General features: G+C 47.8%; 1 protein-coding gene across 10 annotated transcripts in view; it reads left to right on the top strand.

Annotated features, from left to right (window-relative positions):
- The window catches only part of ARHGEF10L (Rho guanine nucleotide exchange factor 10 like), a 585,939-nt gene that overhangs the window by 555,350 nt on the left and 10,755 nt on the right, over positions 1 to 19,834 (top strand). For all 10 annotated transcript variants that reach the window (XM_085608202.1, XM_085608218.1, XM_085608210.1 and 7 more), the window contains one exon: positions 16,574 to 16,696. In XM_085608202.1, coding sequence (XP_085464328.1) covers positions 16,574 to 16,696 — 123 coding nt within the window. The remainder of the gene's footprint in view (positions 1 to 16,573; positions 16,697 to 19,834) is intronic.

The following is a 19,834-nucleotide window of genomic DNA, read 5'->3' as shown; positions in this document are numbered from 1 at the left end:
CAGTGCATGCGTCTCACTTGTTTAGGGTCGAGCCTGCAAGAGCATGTGCTAGCGCTTGCGTCTCGCTTGCTAGATACTGTTGTTAACAAAAAAGGCTTGGAGCCCACATATTGCTTACCATTTGTTGGCTTGCCTGCCACTCTCCTTTACAGCCTCGCAATTCCTCAACACAGGCCTAACATCATTTCTGTTCCTGTCGTGGAGCAGGGAGCAAGCACTGATTGATTCATTTTAATCAGTGGCCGTGCTGCTCCCGACATGATTGAGGCACTATTTTGTTCTTTTTTAACGCTTAGTACCATGCAAACAGAAGGCGTGTGAGTGGCAAAAAAGTGTACAGCAGAACAAACAAAATTGCAATGATTTTATTTTCTATACTTAACTTTCTTTTATTTTGCCATGTCTTCTTTTCTTACTTTACACTCATATTTTCTATTGTTTTTGCTCATGGGTGCTGTTCTTAAAAGATGATGAATATCTCATTGCAAAGCGACATTGTTTTTTTCTTATGTGTACTTTTCTTAAATGATGCTTTAATTCATAATCGTGCAGTACATCCATAAACCAACTCACCCCAATCCGCCCCACTCAAATCCATGCCAATCTACCCCACCTTACCCCACATCAATCTGCCTCACTCAATCCAAACATATCCACTCCATTACAAACCACTCACGCCAATCCACTTCTATCCACCACTATGCAACCTTTACAACCCACCCCACTTCAATCTGCCCCAATCCAATAAGCCCCACGCCAATCTAAAACAATCTGCCCTCACTCCAATCCACAACAATCTGCCCCACCCCACTCTTCGGTACTCCAATCTGCCCCACTCCAATCCCAACCTCTCACCCTAATGCAATCCACTCCAAAGCACCACAATCCAATCTTCTCAACCCACCCTACTCCAATCTGCCCCCCTCCAATTGAAAACAATCTTCCCCACTCCAATCTTCCGCACTCCAATTAGCCCCACTTCAATCCAGAACAATCTGGCCCATTCTAAAGCAATCTGCCCCACTCCATTCCAAAACAATCTGCCCCACTCCAATCCAAAACAATCTGTCCCTCTCCAATCCAAAACAGTCTGCCTCACTCCAATTTAAAACAATCTGCCTCACTCTAATTCAAAACAATCTGCCTTACTCCAGTCCAAAACAAGCTGCCCCACTCCAATCCAAAACAATCTGCCCACTCCAATCTAAAACAGTCTGCCCCACTCCAATCCAAAACAATCTGCCCCACTCCAATCCAAAACAGTCTTCCCCACTCCAATCCAAAACAATCTGCCACTCCAATCCAAAACAATCTACCCTACTCAATCTAAAACAATTTGCCCTACTCCAATCTTCCCGACACATTCTGCCCCATTCCAATCTTTACTACTCCATCCAAAACAATCTGCCCCACTCCAGTCCAAAACAATCTGCCCTACTCCAATCTGCCCCACTTGAATCCAAAACAATCTGCTCGACTCTAATCTAAAACAGTCTGACCCACTTCAATCTGCCCCACTCCAATCTAAAATGATGTGCCCCACTCAATCCAATCCACCTCACTCCAATCCAATCCACCTCACTCCAATCCAATCCACCCCACTGCAATCCAATCTACTCCACTCTAATCTACCCCACATCAATTCAATTCACCCCACTCTGATTCACCCCACCCCGATTCACCCCACTCAATTCCAGCCCACTCAATTCCACCCCACTCCAGTCCACCCTGCTCCAATCCACCCCACTCCACTGCAGTCCAATCCACCCCAGTTCAGTCCACCCAACTCACTCCATTCCATCCAGCCCACCACACTGTAATCCACCCCACTTCAGTTCAATCCACCCCCTCCAGTGTATTCAAATTCACCTCCTCCACTCTAGTTCACACCACTCCAATCCACCAATCCAATACACCCAGCCCAAACCAATATAGCCCACCCCACTCCAGTTCACCCCAATCCAATTCACCTCACCCCATTTCAATCCACCACTCAAATCCATCCCATCCAGTCCACCCGCTCCAATCCACCCTTTTTCACTCAATTCAACCCACTCTACCCCAATCAACCCCAATCTACTCCAATCCAATCCGCACCACTACCTCAACCCAATTCCACCCCGCTCAACCCTATTCCACCCCACCCCACTCTGCGCCACTCCACTCTACGACTTTGTACTCTATGACACTGCACTCTACAACACTCTCTGCCACTAAACTACTCCCTTCTACTTAACTCTGCAACACTTCAATCCCCCCTACTCCACTCAAAGACACTCTACTCCAACAAATCCAGTGTACAGCACCCTACTCTCCCCACTCCACTCTAGGACACTTGTAGCCATAGCTAACAGCAGCCACACTGGTGTACAAGATGGCAAAAACACATTGCGAAAGCCAATAGCTCTTGTAAAGGTGAGACCCATTGGCTTTGCCAGTGCATGTTCATCGTTGTCCTGGAATCTGCTGCTTGCACTAGCTGAAGAAGGCTCCCTTGTTTTCGTAACACTTCAGCAGGAGCCGCGGTTGAGCATTCTTGATTTCTGATAGGAGGTGTTTAAGGGTTTGTTCTTAGCCACAACGAAGAGAACGGTTTTCACAGATAATATCCAGCCGGATATGTGACTTTTAAAACAATATTTCTTTAATGCATGCTTCGAGAAATAGAGTAGGTATCGTAGATGCGAAGGGAGACAAAAAACCATGCGTCTAGCACTAGCATTTAAAAGGCAATGATCCGAAGCATGTTCAGAGCCTTTCTGTTGAGTCAAAAGCTGCAGTTAATGTCCTGCTAATGTGCTGAACCCTTCTCAATGTGCGGTTTGGGTCCAGCCACTGAATGGATGCAGCAGTCAGAGGTGCCAACCCGCTCTAGCATTACAATCCTGCTGCCTCGTTAGGTCCAGACAATAGGTTACTAAATTAGCACTGAAATATGTACCTTCAGCCTGCAACTGGGAATGTCACAAAATGTGGTGAAGGTTTGTGGTCAGGGGACAGGTATATTGAGGGCTTTTTTTTTAAGTTACAAGTACTCTTTCGCTTGGAGCCTCGGGCTACCAGGACATTGTCCACACACTGATTGGCTGCAGTGCCAGGGTGTACTGGATCTAGATAGGCCATTGTTTCAGAAGGTGGGAGGGAGGGGGGTCGCAATAGACAGTTGGGAATGGAGAATTTGGAACGCCGGGGGCAAAGTAACTTGAACAAACTTGCAGGGCCAAAGAACCCTCATGGTCCTTGAACAAAGGAGTGCCTGTGTACATATTTCACAGAAAACCAAAATAGAATCTACCCTCCCAATGACTGGAGGCTTTTGCAACTCCATTTAAGTGAATTTCGAAAATGAGGAAAACCCTCTCCCTCAAAATGTTTGAGGAACTGTAAACAATAGAAAAAAAATGTTTGTGGGATAAGAAAGCTGCACAACAAAATGGGTAAGGAGGAAAATTGTGAGGCGTAATGGAGAGGGGACAGTGTGAAACAGACCCCATTTTATAAATGTTGGAAGAAGTGCTAGAGTAAAGGTATGGGTAGAGGTACTGTGGTAACGGTAGGGGAAGATGTATTGGTAAACAAACGTTACACTAAGTAGGGCAGGGGGTATCATGTTCTAGGAGGTAGTAGATACTATATCATGTCAGTGCTTAAATTGTAAAAAAAAAAAAAAAAAAAAATTGTCCCAGGGATCAATATATTTCATAGGAAGCCATTGCAGCTTGCACCGCATACGGTCACCGCTTGCGTAGCCAACTACCAATACCAACACCACCAACTACCACTACAGTCCTGGAAAGACAATTTGAGCTATACCATATGACCGAAATGAATGGCTCGGACATGCTGATATTGCCTTTTAAGTCTAATCAAATATTTAATATTTAAAAACACTGCTCATTTCAAAATCGACTGACAGTGCCACCATGTGGTGTACTGTCATACATATGCCAGTGTTAAAAAAGGATAAGTGCTGGTACCGACCACTGGCAAACACACACAAATTAGGCACTGAATATTAGAGATACTAAGACATAGACTGGAATAAAAGAACTAGAACATTAGTAGGAGTAAAGGTGCTATGGTATAGTTAGGGTAGAAGTACTAGAGTATAAGCATGAATAGAAGCCATATTGTGTAAGTAGGATTTAAAGGTACTGTGATATAGATACGCCACTCCACTCTATGACACTGAACACTGACACTGTACTCTGACACTGAACCACTGAACTCTACTCCCTCTACTGCCCCCTACTCCACTCTGTGACACTCTACTCCAACAAATCGAGTCTACAACTCTCTGCTCTCCCCACTCCACTATAGGACACTCCACGCCACTAACTTTTAGCCATGCTGAACAGCAGCCACAGTGGTGTAAAACATGGCAAAAAAACATGGCGAAAGCCAATAACTCTTGTATAGGCGAGGCCTCTTGGCTTAGCCAATGCTTGTTCAACATTGTCTTTGGGCCCTGGAGTCTGTTGCTTGCAATAGCTAATGAAGACTTCCTTCTTTTCATAACACTTAAGCAGGAGCTGCAGGTTGAGGAACTAGGGTATAGGCCAGGTTAGAGGATAGAGGTAAATGGAAAAAACATAGTTGAGCGATAAAGGAAAGGGCCTTCCTCGGGTACCATAGACATTCTCTGGGGAAGAGTGAACTGAGGCACCTGGACTTTTATGCTTGCTTCTCACTCGTAAGCAGCAGAAAGTCCATTGTAGACGTTCTGTTATATTATGTTATAAGAAATTGCACAGCGCACAGCTACTCGAAGAGTGTCCCGGTGTTAAAGACTTACGGCACCAGCTTAAAACCTAATCAGATTGTGTGAAAAGCCAAGCTTTCTGTTTTTTTTTTCTTTAACTGAGAGATCACTGGTTATGTGTAGGTCCCTTGGGAGTTTGCTCCAGTTGAGGGGCCCCAAATAAGAAAAGGATCAGCCGCCCATTCTAAGTCGGTGGATCCGAGGGACTTTGCCAGATAAGCAGAGGAAGAACGCAAAGTGTGTGCCGGAATGTATTCATTAATGTTCTCTCTGAGGTATCCTGCTCTTGAAACGTGCAAGGCCCTATGCACTACGACCAGGGCCTTAAATGTTACCCTCTCATTCATGGGGAGTCAGTGAAGGGCCTTCAGTTGAGAGGACATGTGGGACCTAGGGGGGAGTTTGAGTAAAAGTCTGGCTGCAGAGTTTTGCACCACCTGGAGTCTGCTCAGAAGGCACTCTGGGAGGCCAAGGTAAAGTGCGTTCCCATTATCCAGTGTCAGGGTGATCAAAGCCTGGATGACCTTTTTCCTGGATGACTCAGACAGGAGAGGTAAGAATCTTTTCAGCATCTGAGGTATGCCAAAACAGGAACTGATCATCGCTTGTATCTAAGGTTGGAAGGAGAGGGTGCTGTCAAATTTGATACCTAGATTCCTTACAGAACTCTGCAGAGGGCCTGGCTGCAGCACATCCTTAGGCCAGCAAGATCTCAAGAGGTTTGTGGGAGCTGGCCCAAAAATCATGGTCTCAGTCTTGTCCGGGTTGCATTTCAGTTGGTGCCGGGCCAACCACTGGAACACCTTAGAGAGGCATTGTGAGATGAGCTCCCTGTCTTTTCTCCAGCTTAGTCCCAGCCTGGAGGAGAGCTTGCCCTGAAGTTTCTGCCACTGTTCTGATGAGCACCAGCACACACCTTTTGCAGGGCACTCAACATACATTAGTACTCGACTTAATGTTCAGAAATCTGGAAGGAGTGCAGCTTCCAGTCAGCTGTGGTGCTTCTTTCAGTAGTTTCTAGGGGAGCTAATGGAATCGATGCCTGAACTCAAATTGCTGAACTCTGTTCTATCTCCCGCTCAAAATGTTGCATTGTTCAAAGTTTGAAATCTCCTGGTCAATCACCAAGGATAATATTTGATGCCCTCTTCCTTAGGCAAGTTTGGAGGTTTGTTATGGCAGGAGGATTTTCATTTTCCAGCTAGCTCCCAATTGGAAAAAAAACAATTCCATATTAGGAGATGGATGCCTCTACCAGTGGTCACGTGCGAATGTCGGGTACACAGGTCTGATCTTCTAGTACTGAGCTATTCACTCTTAAAAACAAATCCTTCTTGCATAGTTACAAGTTGTTTCTTTTTTTTTAACCACCAACCATACACTGGATGTGGGGTGGGCGACAAACACCTTTTTACTGCTCATATTTCACCTGGGGAGGGTAGTAGGCCTAACCTCGGAGAACAGTAAACAGCTCTGACCCAAAAATACAGATAGTTTGCCAAGATCCACACAGTTGCCTCATAAATCCTCGAAGGTGATTATTCCCTCGGAAGCCTGACACTGAAGGAGATTTGTATTTGTACTCCTGCCCCTCACCCCATCGATCAGCACATTTAGACTCTGCTGGTGGTCTCTGCGGCAAGGGACCAAAATGCAAAACAAGCATTGGCAAAGCTGACGTTTGATGCAGTTGCCGAACCATGTCATTTTGCATGCTTTCGTCATGATGCAGCATGCATGCAAAATTACACTTTTTTTTAGTGTACCAATTGGAGATGAATCGGTACATGTTAAAAAAAAAAAAAGAAGCAGGAGTGTGAAAGCGCTTTGTTTTGTTGGGGAAGCGGGAAGTGAATACAAAATTAGCTAGCATTCACACCAAGAATTTTCAATTCTATTAAGGACACGAAGGCGAGGATTATACTTCTCTTTCTATTTTATTGCCACTCACAGCAGCCAATCAAAACTTTTTTGTATGCAAAAATCACTACACATCCCATGATGCTTTGGTATGCATCACTTCCTGTATGACCCTATAACCATTACGTGAGCCTCTTTCTTTGCTCGAACGTTTTCAGTCCCAATGATAATACAAGTCCAAACAAAATCCTCCAACATGGAAGAAACCAAACTGGAACGTTAACATCTTCTTAACAAGAGGTACTGCTACTCCATCTTCTTCTCAGAACCTAGAAGGAAGGAGATACAATAAACCCGTAATTTCTGCTTAAACAGAATAATCAATACATACGGGTGGGTAAACATTACAGATATTGTAATACAACCGGTGGGATAATCCTCGCCTCTGTGTCCTTAATAGAATTGAAAATTCTTGGTGCGAATACTAGCTAATTTTTTATTCTATTACAGAACCCGAGGCTTCGGATTATGCTAGTTTAACGCTTATCAAATACAACTGAAGCTATATCAGCTAGCGGTTTATAGTAAAACTGTTTAAAAGTTGATGCAGAAGACCAGTCGGAAGATCGCATTATATCTGGAACAGTAGAACCCAACATAAAGGTTTTGGAGGCCATAGCTCCATGCACAGAATGCGCTCCATACACTTGGGTATCAATACTCGCTTCTTGCATGTCAGATTTTAACCATCTGGCTATAGTAGCCAGAGACACAAGGTTTATACGGTTTCTACAGTGCGATTAACAATTGAGGCACACCATCAGGTCGTATAGATCTTGTACATTCTTCATAAGCCTTTAGACATTGAACTACACATAGCTTTGCATTACCAGGAAAAGCATGGTACTCAACACTTCTTGACAAAGTCTTAGTTCTGGCTGTAATGTTAAAGGAAACTCTTTCCGGAGTAAATACTCTACCTGTAAGATCCAGGGCTTTCACATCAGAGGACCGCCGACAGGCAGTTAAGCATAAGAGCATAGCTAATTTACACGATAGTTGTTTCCACCTCAACATGTTATTATGTGGCCATTTGTCAAATAAGGAAAGAACTAGAGCTACATCTCACAGAGATGAATACTTTGGTTTAGGTGGATTCGCTACCCTAATACCTTTTAATAACGTACAAATTACCGGATGCATACCTACCGGCCTGCCATCTATATGAGAATGACCAGCTGAAATGGCCACACGAAAATTGTTAACCGAGCGGTATGCCAGACCTTCCGATGCTTTTTCAGACATAAAATATACAATGTGGGGTACTTCAGCCCCCACGGGATCCACGTGTTGTTCCGCGCACTAACGAACCCAGCCTTTCCAGGCCGAAGAATATCGTTTCCTGATGGAGGGAGCCTAGGCTTGGTTGATGAAAGCCGCAGCTGCGTCCGAAAATCCCGGCATTCGCCATCTTTTCCTGAAAGTCTCCAGGCCATCAGGGACAACCATCTCGCTAACATCATCTGGTGCATTTCTCCATGAGGGCCCTGGAGCATCGTCGAGGATGATGGAATCATCCTGGGGGAGTCGCAGCTCATCTCCAATAATATTGGGAACCAAGGCTGTGACTTCCACATGGGGGTTACTAAAATCACTTCTGCCAGATGGCGAGACACCTGGGTAGTCACCCTGGGAATCAATATGAACGGGGGAAAGGCATAATTCCGTCCCTGAGACCAATCCTGAGAAAACGCATCCGTCGCCAGTGCTAACGGATCCGGTCTCCAGCTGAAGAACTTCTCCAACTGTCGATTCAGTATGGACGCAAATAGGTCGATCTCGCAACTGCCCCAGATCACTTGCAACCACCTGACTACCTGGGGTTGGAGTTGCCAATTGCTGTAATCCTTCAGGTATCGGGAATTCCAGTCCACTACTATGTTCGACTGTCCTGGAATATATTCGGCAATCACCGATATCTGATGACTTAGGCAGTAATGCCAGAAGTCCTTCGCTATCTCTGCAAGCAGAGAGGACCGCGTGCCTCCCAATTTGTTGATGAACCTCACCGCCGAGATATTGTCCATCCGAAGTAGGATGCAACATGAGAGTCGTTTGGGTGACAGTGTCCGGATCGCGAACTATCCTGCTAAGAGTTCCAGGCAAATGCGGTGAAGATCGAGTTCACGCAGGGATCATCGCCCGCCTGTGGCGATATCTCAGCAATGTGCACCCCAGCCCCAACGGCTGGCGACGGATTCTATAACTACTTCCGGCTAAAACCCGAAAATGGCTCTGCTGTTCCATGCCTCCACGTGGCTTAGCCACCACTGTATTTCTTCTCGCACCTCCTGAGAGAGAGGTACAAAGTCCGTGTAGGAGAGACCTTTCTGAAGGTGTTGTATCTTTAACCCCTGAAGGGCCTGATAATGAAGAGGACCCGGGAAGATTGCCTGTATAGAGGATGCCAGAAGACCCACGATCCAGGCAATTACTCTGAGCGAGACTGTTTGCTTGGATAACAGCATGGAGAGCTCCTTTCTGATTGTTTTCAGTTTGGAGCGGGGAAGACTCAACTGGGTTTTCCGAGAATCTATGACGAACCCCAGGAAATCCACAGTTTTCGAGGGTGAAGGGCTGATTTGGGTTTGTTGATCATGAACCCCAGGTTTTGCAAAGTAGTTAGGGTCATTTGTAAATGCTGAGCAGGTACCAGTGGAGTTTGTGCTATGATGAGTATGTCGTCTAAATACACTATCATGCGAATACCTTGCTCTCGTAGGTGAGCTATCACCTGTTTCATCACCTTGGTGAAACACCATGGTGCTGAGGAGAAACCGAAAGGAAGGACCAAGTACTTGAACCACTGATTCTGCCACTGAAACTGAAGGAAACGTTGGTGAGGATGAAAAATAGGTATTGACAGATAGGCGTCTTTCAGGTCCAGCCGGACCATCCAGTCTCCATCTTTCAGGAGATCCGCCAAAAGATGGATGCCTTCCATCTTGAAGTGCTTGTAGGTCATGAACTGGTTGAACTCCTTCAAATTCAATACTAACCTGTGACCTCTGCCCTTATTCTGCACTAAGAAAATATTGCTGCAAAAGCCACAAGGGCCCTCGTCGCAATGTGCTGTCGCGTGTTTCCGCAGCAAATAGTCTAGTTCACAATCGATAAAATCGCATTCTAGTTGGGAAAAAGAAAGCTGCCTGGGTTGTTTGTCCTGATAGGGTTTCTGGTAGAGATCAAGATGGAACCCCTGAATTGTTTGTAAGACCCGTGCGTCCTGAGAAATTCAAAACCAATTGTGATAGAAAAACTGAGTATGACCCCCCCAAGGGTAGTAGAAAGTTGTCAGAAGCCCTCTCGATGGCCACCACAGTGGAAACGCCTCTGGTTGAAGCGTTGTTTGGTGGGGTAGAAGGTTCCTCCGTGAGTGGAGTCCCACTTTCCGCAGCCCCTTCCTTAGTCTCCTCGTTGAGGACCTTGGGAGAATTGGCAGCCTGCCGAGCGTCCTCGGCCTCCCCGGCCCAGCGAAAAAGGCCAGCCTGAAAGACTCGCTTGATACCAGACTGGGCCTTGTCTAGTGTCGTGAACGTACCCGGAAACATCTTTGACTAAGCGTTCTCTGAAGAGATTGCCCTCTGCCAGGGGCCCTGGTTCCGCTGCAGCCAACTCGGTAAGTTTGGAGTCCATCCGCATGAGACGCGACTTGCGCCGTTCTGTCGGTTTAGCGCAATTCGTGTTACCCAGTAAGCAAATGGCCCGTTGGGTCCACCCCGCAAGGACATCCGGGTCCACCGCAGTGCCCGACTCCTGTGCCTCTAAGGCCATTTCTAGGATCTTGGCGAGAGGGCCAGCCACGTCCAGGAGTTTGTCTTGGCAGCCCTGCCAGGCCTGATCAATACCTTTCTTCGGGTCCTTGGCGAACTTCTTGCGGAAGGTGAGTAGACTTGCGTCGATATCCGGAGTATCTGCAACTTTGTATGGAATATCAGGTCTGGGACATTCAGAGCGTAGTCTATTACGCACCTCCTTAGCAAAGCTTCATGGGAGATTGTCATGCAGATATGCCGCCACTTCTGGCTCAGGAGCCCAGTCCGAAGACCTAGGGTGGACTGTGTCGGCAGGGTTGAAAGTGAACGGGGCAGACATAGGTTGGGATAGGTCCTGCTCTATGTGTTTAGTCTTCTTGGCCTTTTTCCTCAGTGGAGCCTCATCAGGGATGTCAGTCCCTGGGGTATCAATGTCCGTTTCTGTATCAGGGCATTTGGCCTTACCAGAGGGAGGTAGTGAAGAGAGAGCATTGGCATGAGGCCAAGATTTTGGTTGGGACCCACGAGTTGCTGTATCCTTTGCTGGTTCAGCAGGTTTATCAAAGCTGTGACGTTTTGCGAATCGTTCCAATTGCTTCGTTATCGGCTTCAACGCAGCAGCCAGTGCCTGCTGCACAGTCCCAGGGACTGCCTTCTCAACGGCCTTATTCACAGACTCCTGGACGGAAGCATCCAGAGCCTCCACAATATTGTCCTCCAGGGAAGGAGTTTCCACTTCCTCTTCATATAAGGTATAATCCTCATCCTCATATCTCACCCAAGTCTCCATAATAGGGCCTAATATGTATGTATATATATTGCTCACAGACTGACGACTGAGTAGAGGAGTAAGGGGGAGCCAACCCACAGCACACAACCAAAGTGAAAGTACCTAGCTCCTCAGCAAGGCTGTATAGGTATTCTTGCAGCCTTCAGGGCGTAGGGAGAGCCAAAGGACAAAATATATGGAGTTGTGCCCACTCCTAGGCCAGACAATTATTACAGCCACTTCAGGCGTAAGCAGGGTGTCCTCGGGGGAAGTCTCTGAGCTAAATGAGTCTCGGATCGATAAAACGGGCAAATGCGACGCGCGTAGCCCAAATCCTACTGAAAAGTAGCCCAATTGGGCTACGCACGTCAGATTGAGGGAACAAGCTCTCAGAACGCACCGGCTAATGAGGGAAGCCTGCCACATTCATAAACAGCTGATCCGCTGCCGAAGACAGCGCGGTACACAAACCCCCAGCGGGAGTACAACACGGAGGCCGATCGGATCGGAGTTATAACTGCAGTAAGCGCTCCCAGAGGGAGCCTGTCAGCGTGCCTCAGGGCTTTAAACGGTCAACGTCATATCGCGCATATCAAGCAAGCAACAAGCAAGGAATCGAAATTAGTCATTAACATTATCGCAATGCCGCGTGTGTTTGTTAAATATTCATCAATTTGCATAACAGCATGAGTAAGTGAAAATGAGCACTTAACTTCCTGCGTGAGCAGCAAAGAAAGAGGCTCACGTAATGGTTATGGTGGCTCTTATAGGGTCATACAGTAAGTGATGTATACCAAAGCATCATGGGATGTGTAGTGTTTTTTTGCATACAAAAAAGTTTTGATTGGCTGCTGTGAGTGGCAATAAAATAGAAAGAGAAGCATAATCCGAAGCCTCCGGTCCTGTAATAGAATTGGGAAGGGAGGGAGAGTTGTAGAACGGGTAATGGGGATGGGCAACAGGAGCACGCCGGGGAAAACCATGCAGGGCGTTACAGAAAAAGACAACGGGAAAGCAACATGTGCCGGGTGTTTGGGGGCAGCTAGATGGGATAGGAACATGGAGAGATTGGGGGTAAGGGAAAAGCAGGCAATGGGAGATAAAGGCCCAGAGTGTGGAAGGCAGCGGTGGGCACCAGAGAGGCAGATGGGACAGTAACACGTTGCTGTTTGGGCGGGAAAAGCAGACACAAGAGAGCGACACAGAGCTGGTGGGTAGTGAAGCAGAAGAGGGAAAGAGATGGAAAACGTAGAGCTACATAAATGCACGTACTCTGATCGCGTGTTAACTTAGAACACAAAAAATAGTTCTATAAAAGGGAGTATTGGAAGGACACGCAACGTAGCCACCAAGTTTCCCAAGTCCATGCGTGATGTGCTGCTCCATTCCAGGCTTTTTTTTCTTTGAATTCTGGGAATTGTATTTTTTTTATATTGGAATAAACACAAATACAAGTTCCAGAATTCAAAGGAAAACAAAACATGGACTGGAGTCGTAGCAGGGCTGATAACAGTGCCCACCACTAGTCTCCCCCGTCAGTGCCTTTCATCCCCTGGCCCCGCCCCCCAAGACTCCACAGTAGGAGAAAAATAAAATGATAATAAACATGGTTTATGATTGATTGTTTTATTTGTGAAGTTATTCAGCTGCTGCTGCTGGCAGAGGAGGGTGACACTCTTCCGCCAAAGCTGAACCATATCCTGACTTCTGTCTTTGCCCGTCTTCTGTTCCTGCAGTTTATCCGCCTCTTCGTTGATTGTGAAGAGGTGAGGAGCAGATATGCGGGACAGATTCTAGGAATGCAGAATATACATCTGAGCAAGGAGTATTTATACAATTGCAATTTTCATAGCAGAAACATCTGCAGGCCTCGGAGACAATAGAGGACAGGTCCACAAAAGGGTACTCGAGCACAGCATCAGCACAAACACTGGCCAAGTCAACAGATCAACAAGGCGAAACCTATTGACTTTGACAATGCTTGTTACAGGGATGGTTCGGTAGTGTTGATAAAGAAAGACAGCTGACGTGGAGAAGCCGAGCTGCAAAAACCCACGGCTTGGGTTGGGAGTGCTACTGAACTAACACGGTCCCAAGGGAGGGGACCAGGAATTGATCTTAAAGTGACACCTGCTGGGCAGGCCTGGAACTGTAGCTTATGTAACAGATCCTAAGGAACAAAGCTAGACATTCGCTCGTCTTTGAGTGACACTTAGTGGCCATAGCTGGAAGCGATACTGACGCAGCCCAGCTTCTCGGGAGCCAAGTCATCTGCTGTCCAGTCCTGGGTGTGCTGCTGCAACATGCTGAAAAAGAAATATTTGCACGAAAAGGCAAGTACTACTTATAAAGCGCTAAATGTTGGGTGGGTCTGAAGCAATGAGAGATTTCAGATATTGTCAAATCCAACACACGAGTTGTCCAAGAGCATCATTTATAAGTGTTTGAATGAGTGCTCCGTTTAACTTTCTCTGATACTAAAACCGCTGAAGCAACAGCCAGACATAAGATGCACTTCACCCCAACACATCTGGCGCGTGGTGAGTTTTCTTTGCCTACTCAATGGGGCTGGGGGGTGGGAGGATATGAACTAATGCAGTGATCGGAATAGCTTCATCTTGGCGGCGTCACCTTAGGTAGTGACCATCCAGGGGTTCCGAGTAAGCAAGGGACCTCGCGCGGGAGTGCGTCACACTCCCCGCGCTCACATTCACCATGCGTCATGGTAACCGGAAGAGGCAGCGCGCGGCAGTTCTGCCGCCACTGCGCTAACGTGGAGTGGCACAAAAAACATGTTCGCCGCCGCTGGCCAATTCTCTTTTCATTTCGGTGCCCGGAAAGCGGTGCGGTATTCTGTCCTCGCAGGGAGAAATCACCCATGCGTGCGCCATTTTAAACAGGTGCGTGGAGAAGGCCCACGAGGTGTATGCAGGGAGCTGCTGGGCCACGCGTGTAGGTTGCCATGACCTGCTAATCACGCCTTTGTCGCACTGGTCATTAGCATGGTGGTGTAAAAGACCTCTCAAACTGCTCACATGTTATGTAAGGGACTCTAATCCCATCTTTCCATCACACTCCTTCGTAGTAAAAGCCTTGAACTTCTCCTCCTCTAGTCCCATCGGTGTCATCTGAGACATCGGCTGCTCCGCTCCCTCTCAGATGCCATCAGTCTCATCAAAACCAAAAACAACTTCTGCCCCAACGTCACGTCACCGATGTGATCTCAGCCCAAAAGTGCTTCTCATCCAATTTAACCAATGGGACCCGGGACCTAATCTGCTAGCGAACCAAAGACATCTGGGCGACATGTGCCATAAACTACTCCCTCTGCCACAAGTGCAACCTGCACCATAAACTACTCCCTCTGCACTGCCACCAGTGCACCCTAAGCCATAAACTGCTCCCTTTGCTCTGCCACCAGAGCAACATGCGCCATAAACTGTTCCCTTTGTTCTGCCACCAGTGCAACCTGTGCCATAAACTGCTCCATCTGCACTGCCACCAGTACAACCTGTGCCATAAACTACTCCCTCTGCACTGGCACCAGAGCAACATGCGCCATAATCTGCTCGCTGTGCACTGCTACCAGTGCAACCTGCGCCATAAACTGCTCCCTCTGCACTGCCACCAGAGCAACATGCGCCATAAACTGCTCGCTGTGCACTGCTACCAGTGCAACCTGCGCCATAAACTGCTCCCCCTGCACTGCCACCAGTGCACCCTGAGCCAGAAACTGCTCCCTCTGCAATGCCAACAGAGCAACATACGCCATAAACTGCTCACTGTGCACTGCCACCAGTGCAAGCTTCGCCATAAACTGCTCCCTCTGAACTGCCATCCATTCAACCTGTGCCATTAACTGCTCCCTCTGCACTGCCACCAGTGAAACCTGTGCCATAAACTGCTCCCTCTGCACTGCCACCAGTGCAACAGGTGTCAAAGATTCGAAAAAAATCTGTCCAGGGAATAGGAGTATTGGATTCAGCGAAAACCCACTGTGATCGTTCAGTAGGAAAAATACTTTTTTTCCTAGAAACCCCTCACCCACCAGGGTTGCCCCTTGGTGGCATGCTTTATCATTGTGGTTCATCCCAATCCTCTACGGATTGAGGCGTGCTATGACTTAACAATTACGCAGGAGCACTTATTTGTGTATTAAAGGTAGTAAGGTGGGAGGGAGTGGGAAATAAAGTTAAAACTACCTGATAAGGTTAAAATCAGATGTTCTGACTGAAGGCATGGACTATAATGGGTCAGTTCGCTTCAGAAATGATCCGTCAACATGTTTCAAACCGTTCCCCTATTGGCTCCTCTTCAGGGTTTTATAGGGAATCTAATCCCAATAGTATCACTCCTCAAGATCCTCTAATGAGGAAATACTGGGTCGCATGCCACGTGCATGCACCTAATATACATACGGTTGCGATTGAGTTGTTCCGTATATTTAGGACGCTATGCTATTGCGTCATGGTCTTTGACAGGGATGAGGGGCCTGCTGGCAGTGCACCCTGCGCCATAAACTGCTCCCTCTGACTGCCGCCAGTGTGGCCTCAAGCAGCTTCCCCCACCCAGGTTACTGTACTACCTGTGGTATGGCAGGAGACCAAGTTCATGAACACGAGCACCCTAAGTTTGTCTGCATATTCTGTCTTCATCAATGTAAAGCACTTTTTTTTCGATCCCGATGTGGTCTCTGATAAATAAAACTACAGAATAAATAAGTAAATAAGTAACTGCATTGAAGCACTGTATATGCCCCTGCTGTGAAATGCATGTGGACAGAAAGTCTTGTAGGCTGTGATAAGTAACACCTCTTGAGTTTTTGAACTAAGACTAGAAACTCCTGTATTTTTGCTTGGTTTACCGTTAAATGTGCTGCTCATCCGATGAGGTCTGTAAACCTATGTTCTTTCCTTTTTGAAAGTTAATATCTTTGATTGGGCAGTTTCCTTATGAATTTAGGAGTAATGTGTGTTTTAGTGTATCTGGTTGCACCCTGCTCACAGTCCCTTTTATAGCGTGACCGTTGTTCTGCTCGACCACAGCTCCCTCTGGAGAGTGGATGAAGACGTAGGGTCCTCTCTAACCACTGCTCGTGGTATTGATGGTTCTGGGCCTGCAGTCAGGACATGCAGGACCATCTTCCAAATTGACAGATGCTCTGTACAGCCAATATGACCTGGCGGATAAGCCCAGCCTTTGTGACCAGCTCACTGTTCTTTCTCATATCATTGTGGTGAATGATACACTGCTGTGAGATAGGAATGTGGGGCAGTTTATGGTGGATCGTTAAAGGCTCCCTGTCTGTGTAGACTTTCTTTTGTACTTGCTGTTCACTCTAACACTCTATTTGCATTTTCTCCACAGGCCTGAAGGCACTGCGGGTCACCTGCTTGTTGATCTGCCAGGGACTGCTGTGGGTTGGCACTGACCAGGGCATCCTGGTGGTGTTACCTGTACCCCGGCTGGAGGGGATACCCAAGATCACAGGTGAGTATGCTTCCTGCCCCTGGTGCTCTAGGGTCTGCGGCAGGCAGAACAAGCCTCTTAGCTTCTTTGCCTACCGCAGGACGATAAAGGCAAAGGAGGTCTGCACTGTGAGCCATTTCTGGTGCTAAAGGGGGGGGGGGGGGGGTGCCTAAGTAGGCCACGCCAGGAAAGTCTTGCAGTTAGGAAAACAGGGAGGAGAGCCGGCGGTTTCACTTTTCACGGAGGTGAAACGGTACTTGTAGCAGGGCATGAGTGTGGCTAGCATGTTCACCAGTCCACTGGTTGCCCTGCATAGTGCTTTGTGGCTGAGGTAGTTGTTTCACCCTTGTGCAAGGAGTCACTGACACTTTCCTTTTCTTTTTTGTTGTTGTAAAGATGGATAGGCTTTTGTAATGTTTATAATAGGTGCTAGGTGCTAGGCGCTAGGACCGGCACATGACACCAAGAGGTGGGGAGGAGAGTCAGGAGGCGGAAGGGAAGGAGCGAGAGGGGCAGAGTAGTGTAGGGGTGAAAGAAGTGAAGAGCAAGAAGAATAAAGCTCCCCATAATAATAATAATACTGGAGTCTGCGTCATTTGTGATAGCGCAGAGACACTACAACTGGCGACGACGGTGGTAAGTTTTTGTGCCTGCTGCCTACCTGTATCCTGGCATGTGTGTGCTCCGCTGCATCGGAGCTGCGCAGAGTTGCAGACCGGGTGCCCACCCCGGTCGTGGTGTGCCCGCCGTACAGCCGTCGCTCCGCCGTCTTGGTCCTGCGAGATCCGCCACTGCGAGCTCACCCCGGTCGGGTCCAGTGCGAAAGAGGCGCGAAATGCAGATCGCGATCCGGGAGCCCACCCCGGTCGCGTGTGAGGAGGAGGAGACGTCCTATGCTAATCGCGACCCGGGAGCCCACCCCGGTCGCGTGTGAGGAGGCTGCAACTGCCTGTGCTGTTCCCGAAGGAGTGTGGAGTCCAGCGCTGCAACGGATCTCTGGGGTTGTCCCGTCCCAGGTGCAGAGCTCCGTCTGTTCCCTGCAGCTGCCCTCACAAAGTGATTCAAGTCTGAAATCTCGCGAGGAGCGAGATGTCACAGGTGGCCATCTTGGAGTAAGGCACCTCACCCAATCCTCTGCGAGGAGTGCCCGGTGGCCATTTTGAGGTCAGGCGTCTACTCAAAAAGTTCAACAAGCGCTGGCAAAAGACAGTATACAGAGTTTCAAGTGCTCTATATTGGGTTCTAACGAAAGATTAATGGCTTTATGGGATTGCCAGCTCATCTTCTTGCATGACATTGATGCCTATTGATGTAAGAGCCTACATATACATTCCCAGTAGCTGGCGGATTGCCTGTATTCCGAGGTACACTGTTCGTGACCCTGCATTGTAACGCGCGTTAAGAGTGGAGCGGACGTGTTACACAGCGTGGCAGGCGCTGGGATGGACCTGTGATTTGACCATCCGTCCCACACATTTACGTCACTATCGTCATTCGCAATGTCTGAACTGCCAACGTCGCGACAGAGGCATGACTCTGCCAGCACCAGCAACAGACCGGAGTCACCTACATCCACAGCGCACATGGGTGGACACAGATTTGGCTTGATTAGAGTCCAGTTTCTGCGCCCACCTGAACCCTTGGTCCTCATATCGGGGGGAGGGGAGGTATGAGCCATCGCTGGCAGGATTGGCTAGAAGACTTTGAAGACTTCATGAAAGGGTCGCACGTGACCGAGGAGGAGCAGCAACTGATTGCGCTACGCAATCTAATTGGGAAAGATGTAGGTCAAATTATAAAGGAACTTCCAGCGGACGCTGCTTCGTCTTAGGCCAAAGTGCGCGACGCACTAAACAGAAAATTTCTTCACAAACGCAACGTTGACTATGAAAGATATACATTCAATTTGGCCTCGCAAGAAAAGGACGAGCCGATGAGTACTTTCATCACGCGACTTAGACGCCTGGCCCGCTATTGTGAATTTGATTCTTTCTCGACGGAAGACGCCCTTCGCCTGCGAATAATAGAAGGATGCCAGTCTGAGTCATTACGCAGACGTCTGCTAAAGAAAAGCTATTCTTTGGATGAGATCGAAGAAATGACGCTGGTACATGATCAGGCAGAAGAACATACCAAGAAAATGGAAGCTGGAAAAGGTGAAAAACGGGAACAAGGATTTCGGCTCCAATACAGTAACACCAACAAGTCTGCCTCGACAAAACAAAGGTCATCTAGACCCAAAGTTCAGTCTCACTATACAAGTCGTCGGCGTCGCAGTTCTAGCCGGACTGATGAACGACAGGAGCGTCAACTTAAATGCTATCGCTGTGGTTATGATTTCCCTCACACGGAGACATGCCCTGCGTTAGGCCAAAAATGCAGGAAGTGTGGCCGGGACAGCCACTTTGAAAATGCCTGCGGAACACCTCGCAAAGATACTCGCAGAGACAATTACAGACAATCCCGACAATCGAACACTCAACATCATGCCAAAGCAGTGTGGGACTAGAGAGATTCCTCTACTGGCTCTTCACGATCCAGTCGTCAGTCCCATGGGACATATCGATCTCGGCGATCGCAATCTCGTGAGTCAAGGTCGCTGTCACCAATATCGCATGACAGTGATGAATACGTCTGCATGGTTGCGGATCCAGACCGGCTGAAGAAATACCTGCGACTAGATATTAAGATGGACGCACACTGGGCAAAATTTGTTCTGGACAGTGGAGCATCTCTCAACTACATTTCGGTTACAGAATATAAGAAAATTAGTCCACCACCACACTTGCATAAAGCAAATGTATGGGTATATACCTGGTTGTCCAAGAAACCTCTTCCGTGTTTAGGACAATTCCCGACCAATCTCACATACAAGGACAGGACCATTCCAGCCCGCGCTCACGTCATCGATGGTCCTGAAGCAGACTGTCTTCTTAGCTTGCCCACGGCGGAACGACTTCGACTAGTGGACATCCTGTATAAAGTCGATGACGAACCTAACATAGTTCACAAATTTCCGAAGTTATTCACGGGACTGGGAAAGATGGTTCACTGCCAAATGCGACTGCATATAAATGAACGAGTGACTCTGATAGCACAACATCACAGAAAGATCCCATTTCACCTTCAACAGTCTGTAGAGGACTAACTGCAAGATCT

The sequence above is a fragment of the Triturus cristatus genome, chromosome 1_2, assembly GCF_964204655.1.
Source record: "Triturus cristatus chromosome 1_2, aTriCri1.1, whole genome shotgun sequence".
NCBI lineage: Eukaryota > Metazoa > Chordata > Amphibia > Caudata > Salamandridae > Triturus > Triturus cristatus.
This window is presented reverse-complemented; position numbering and strand designations above follow the sequence as displayed.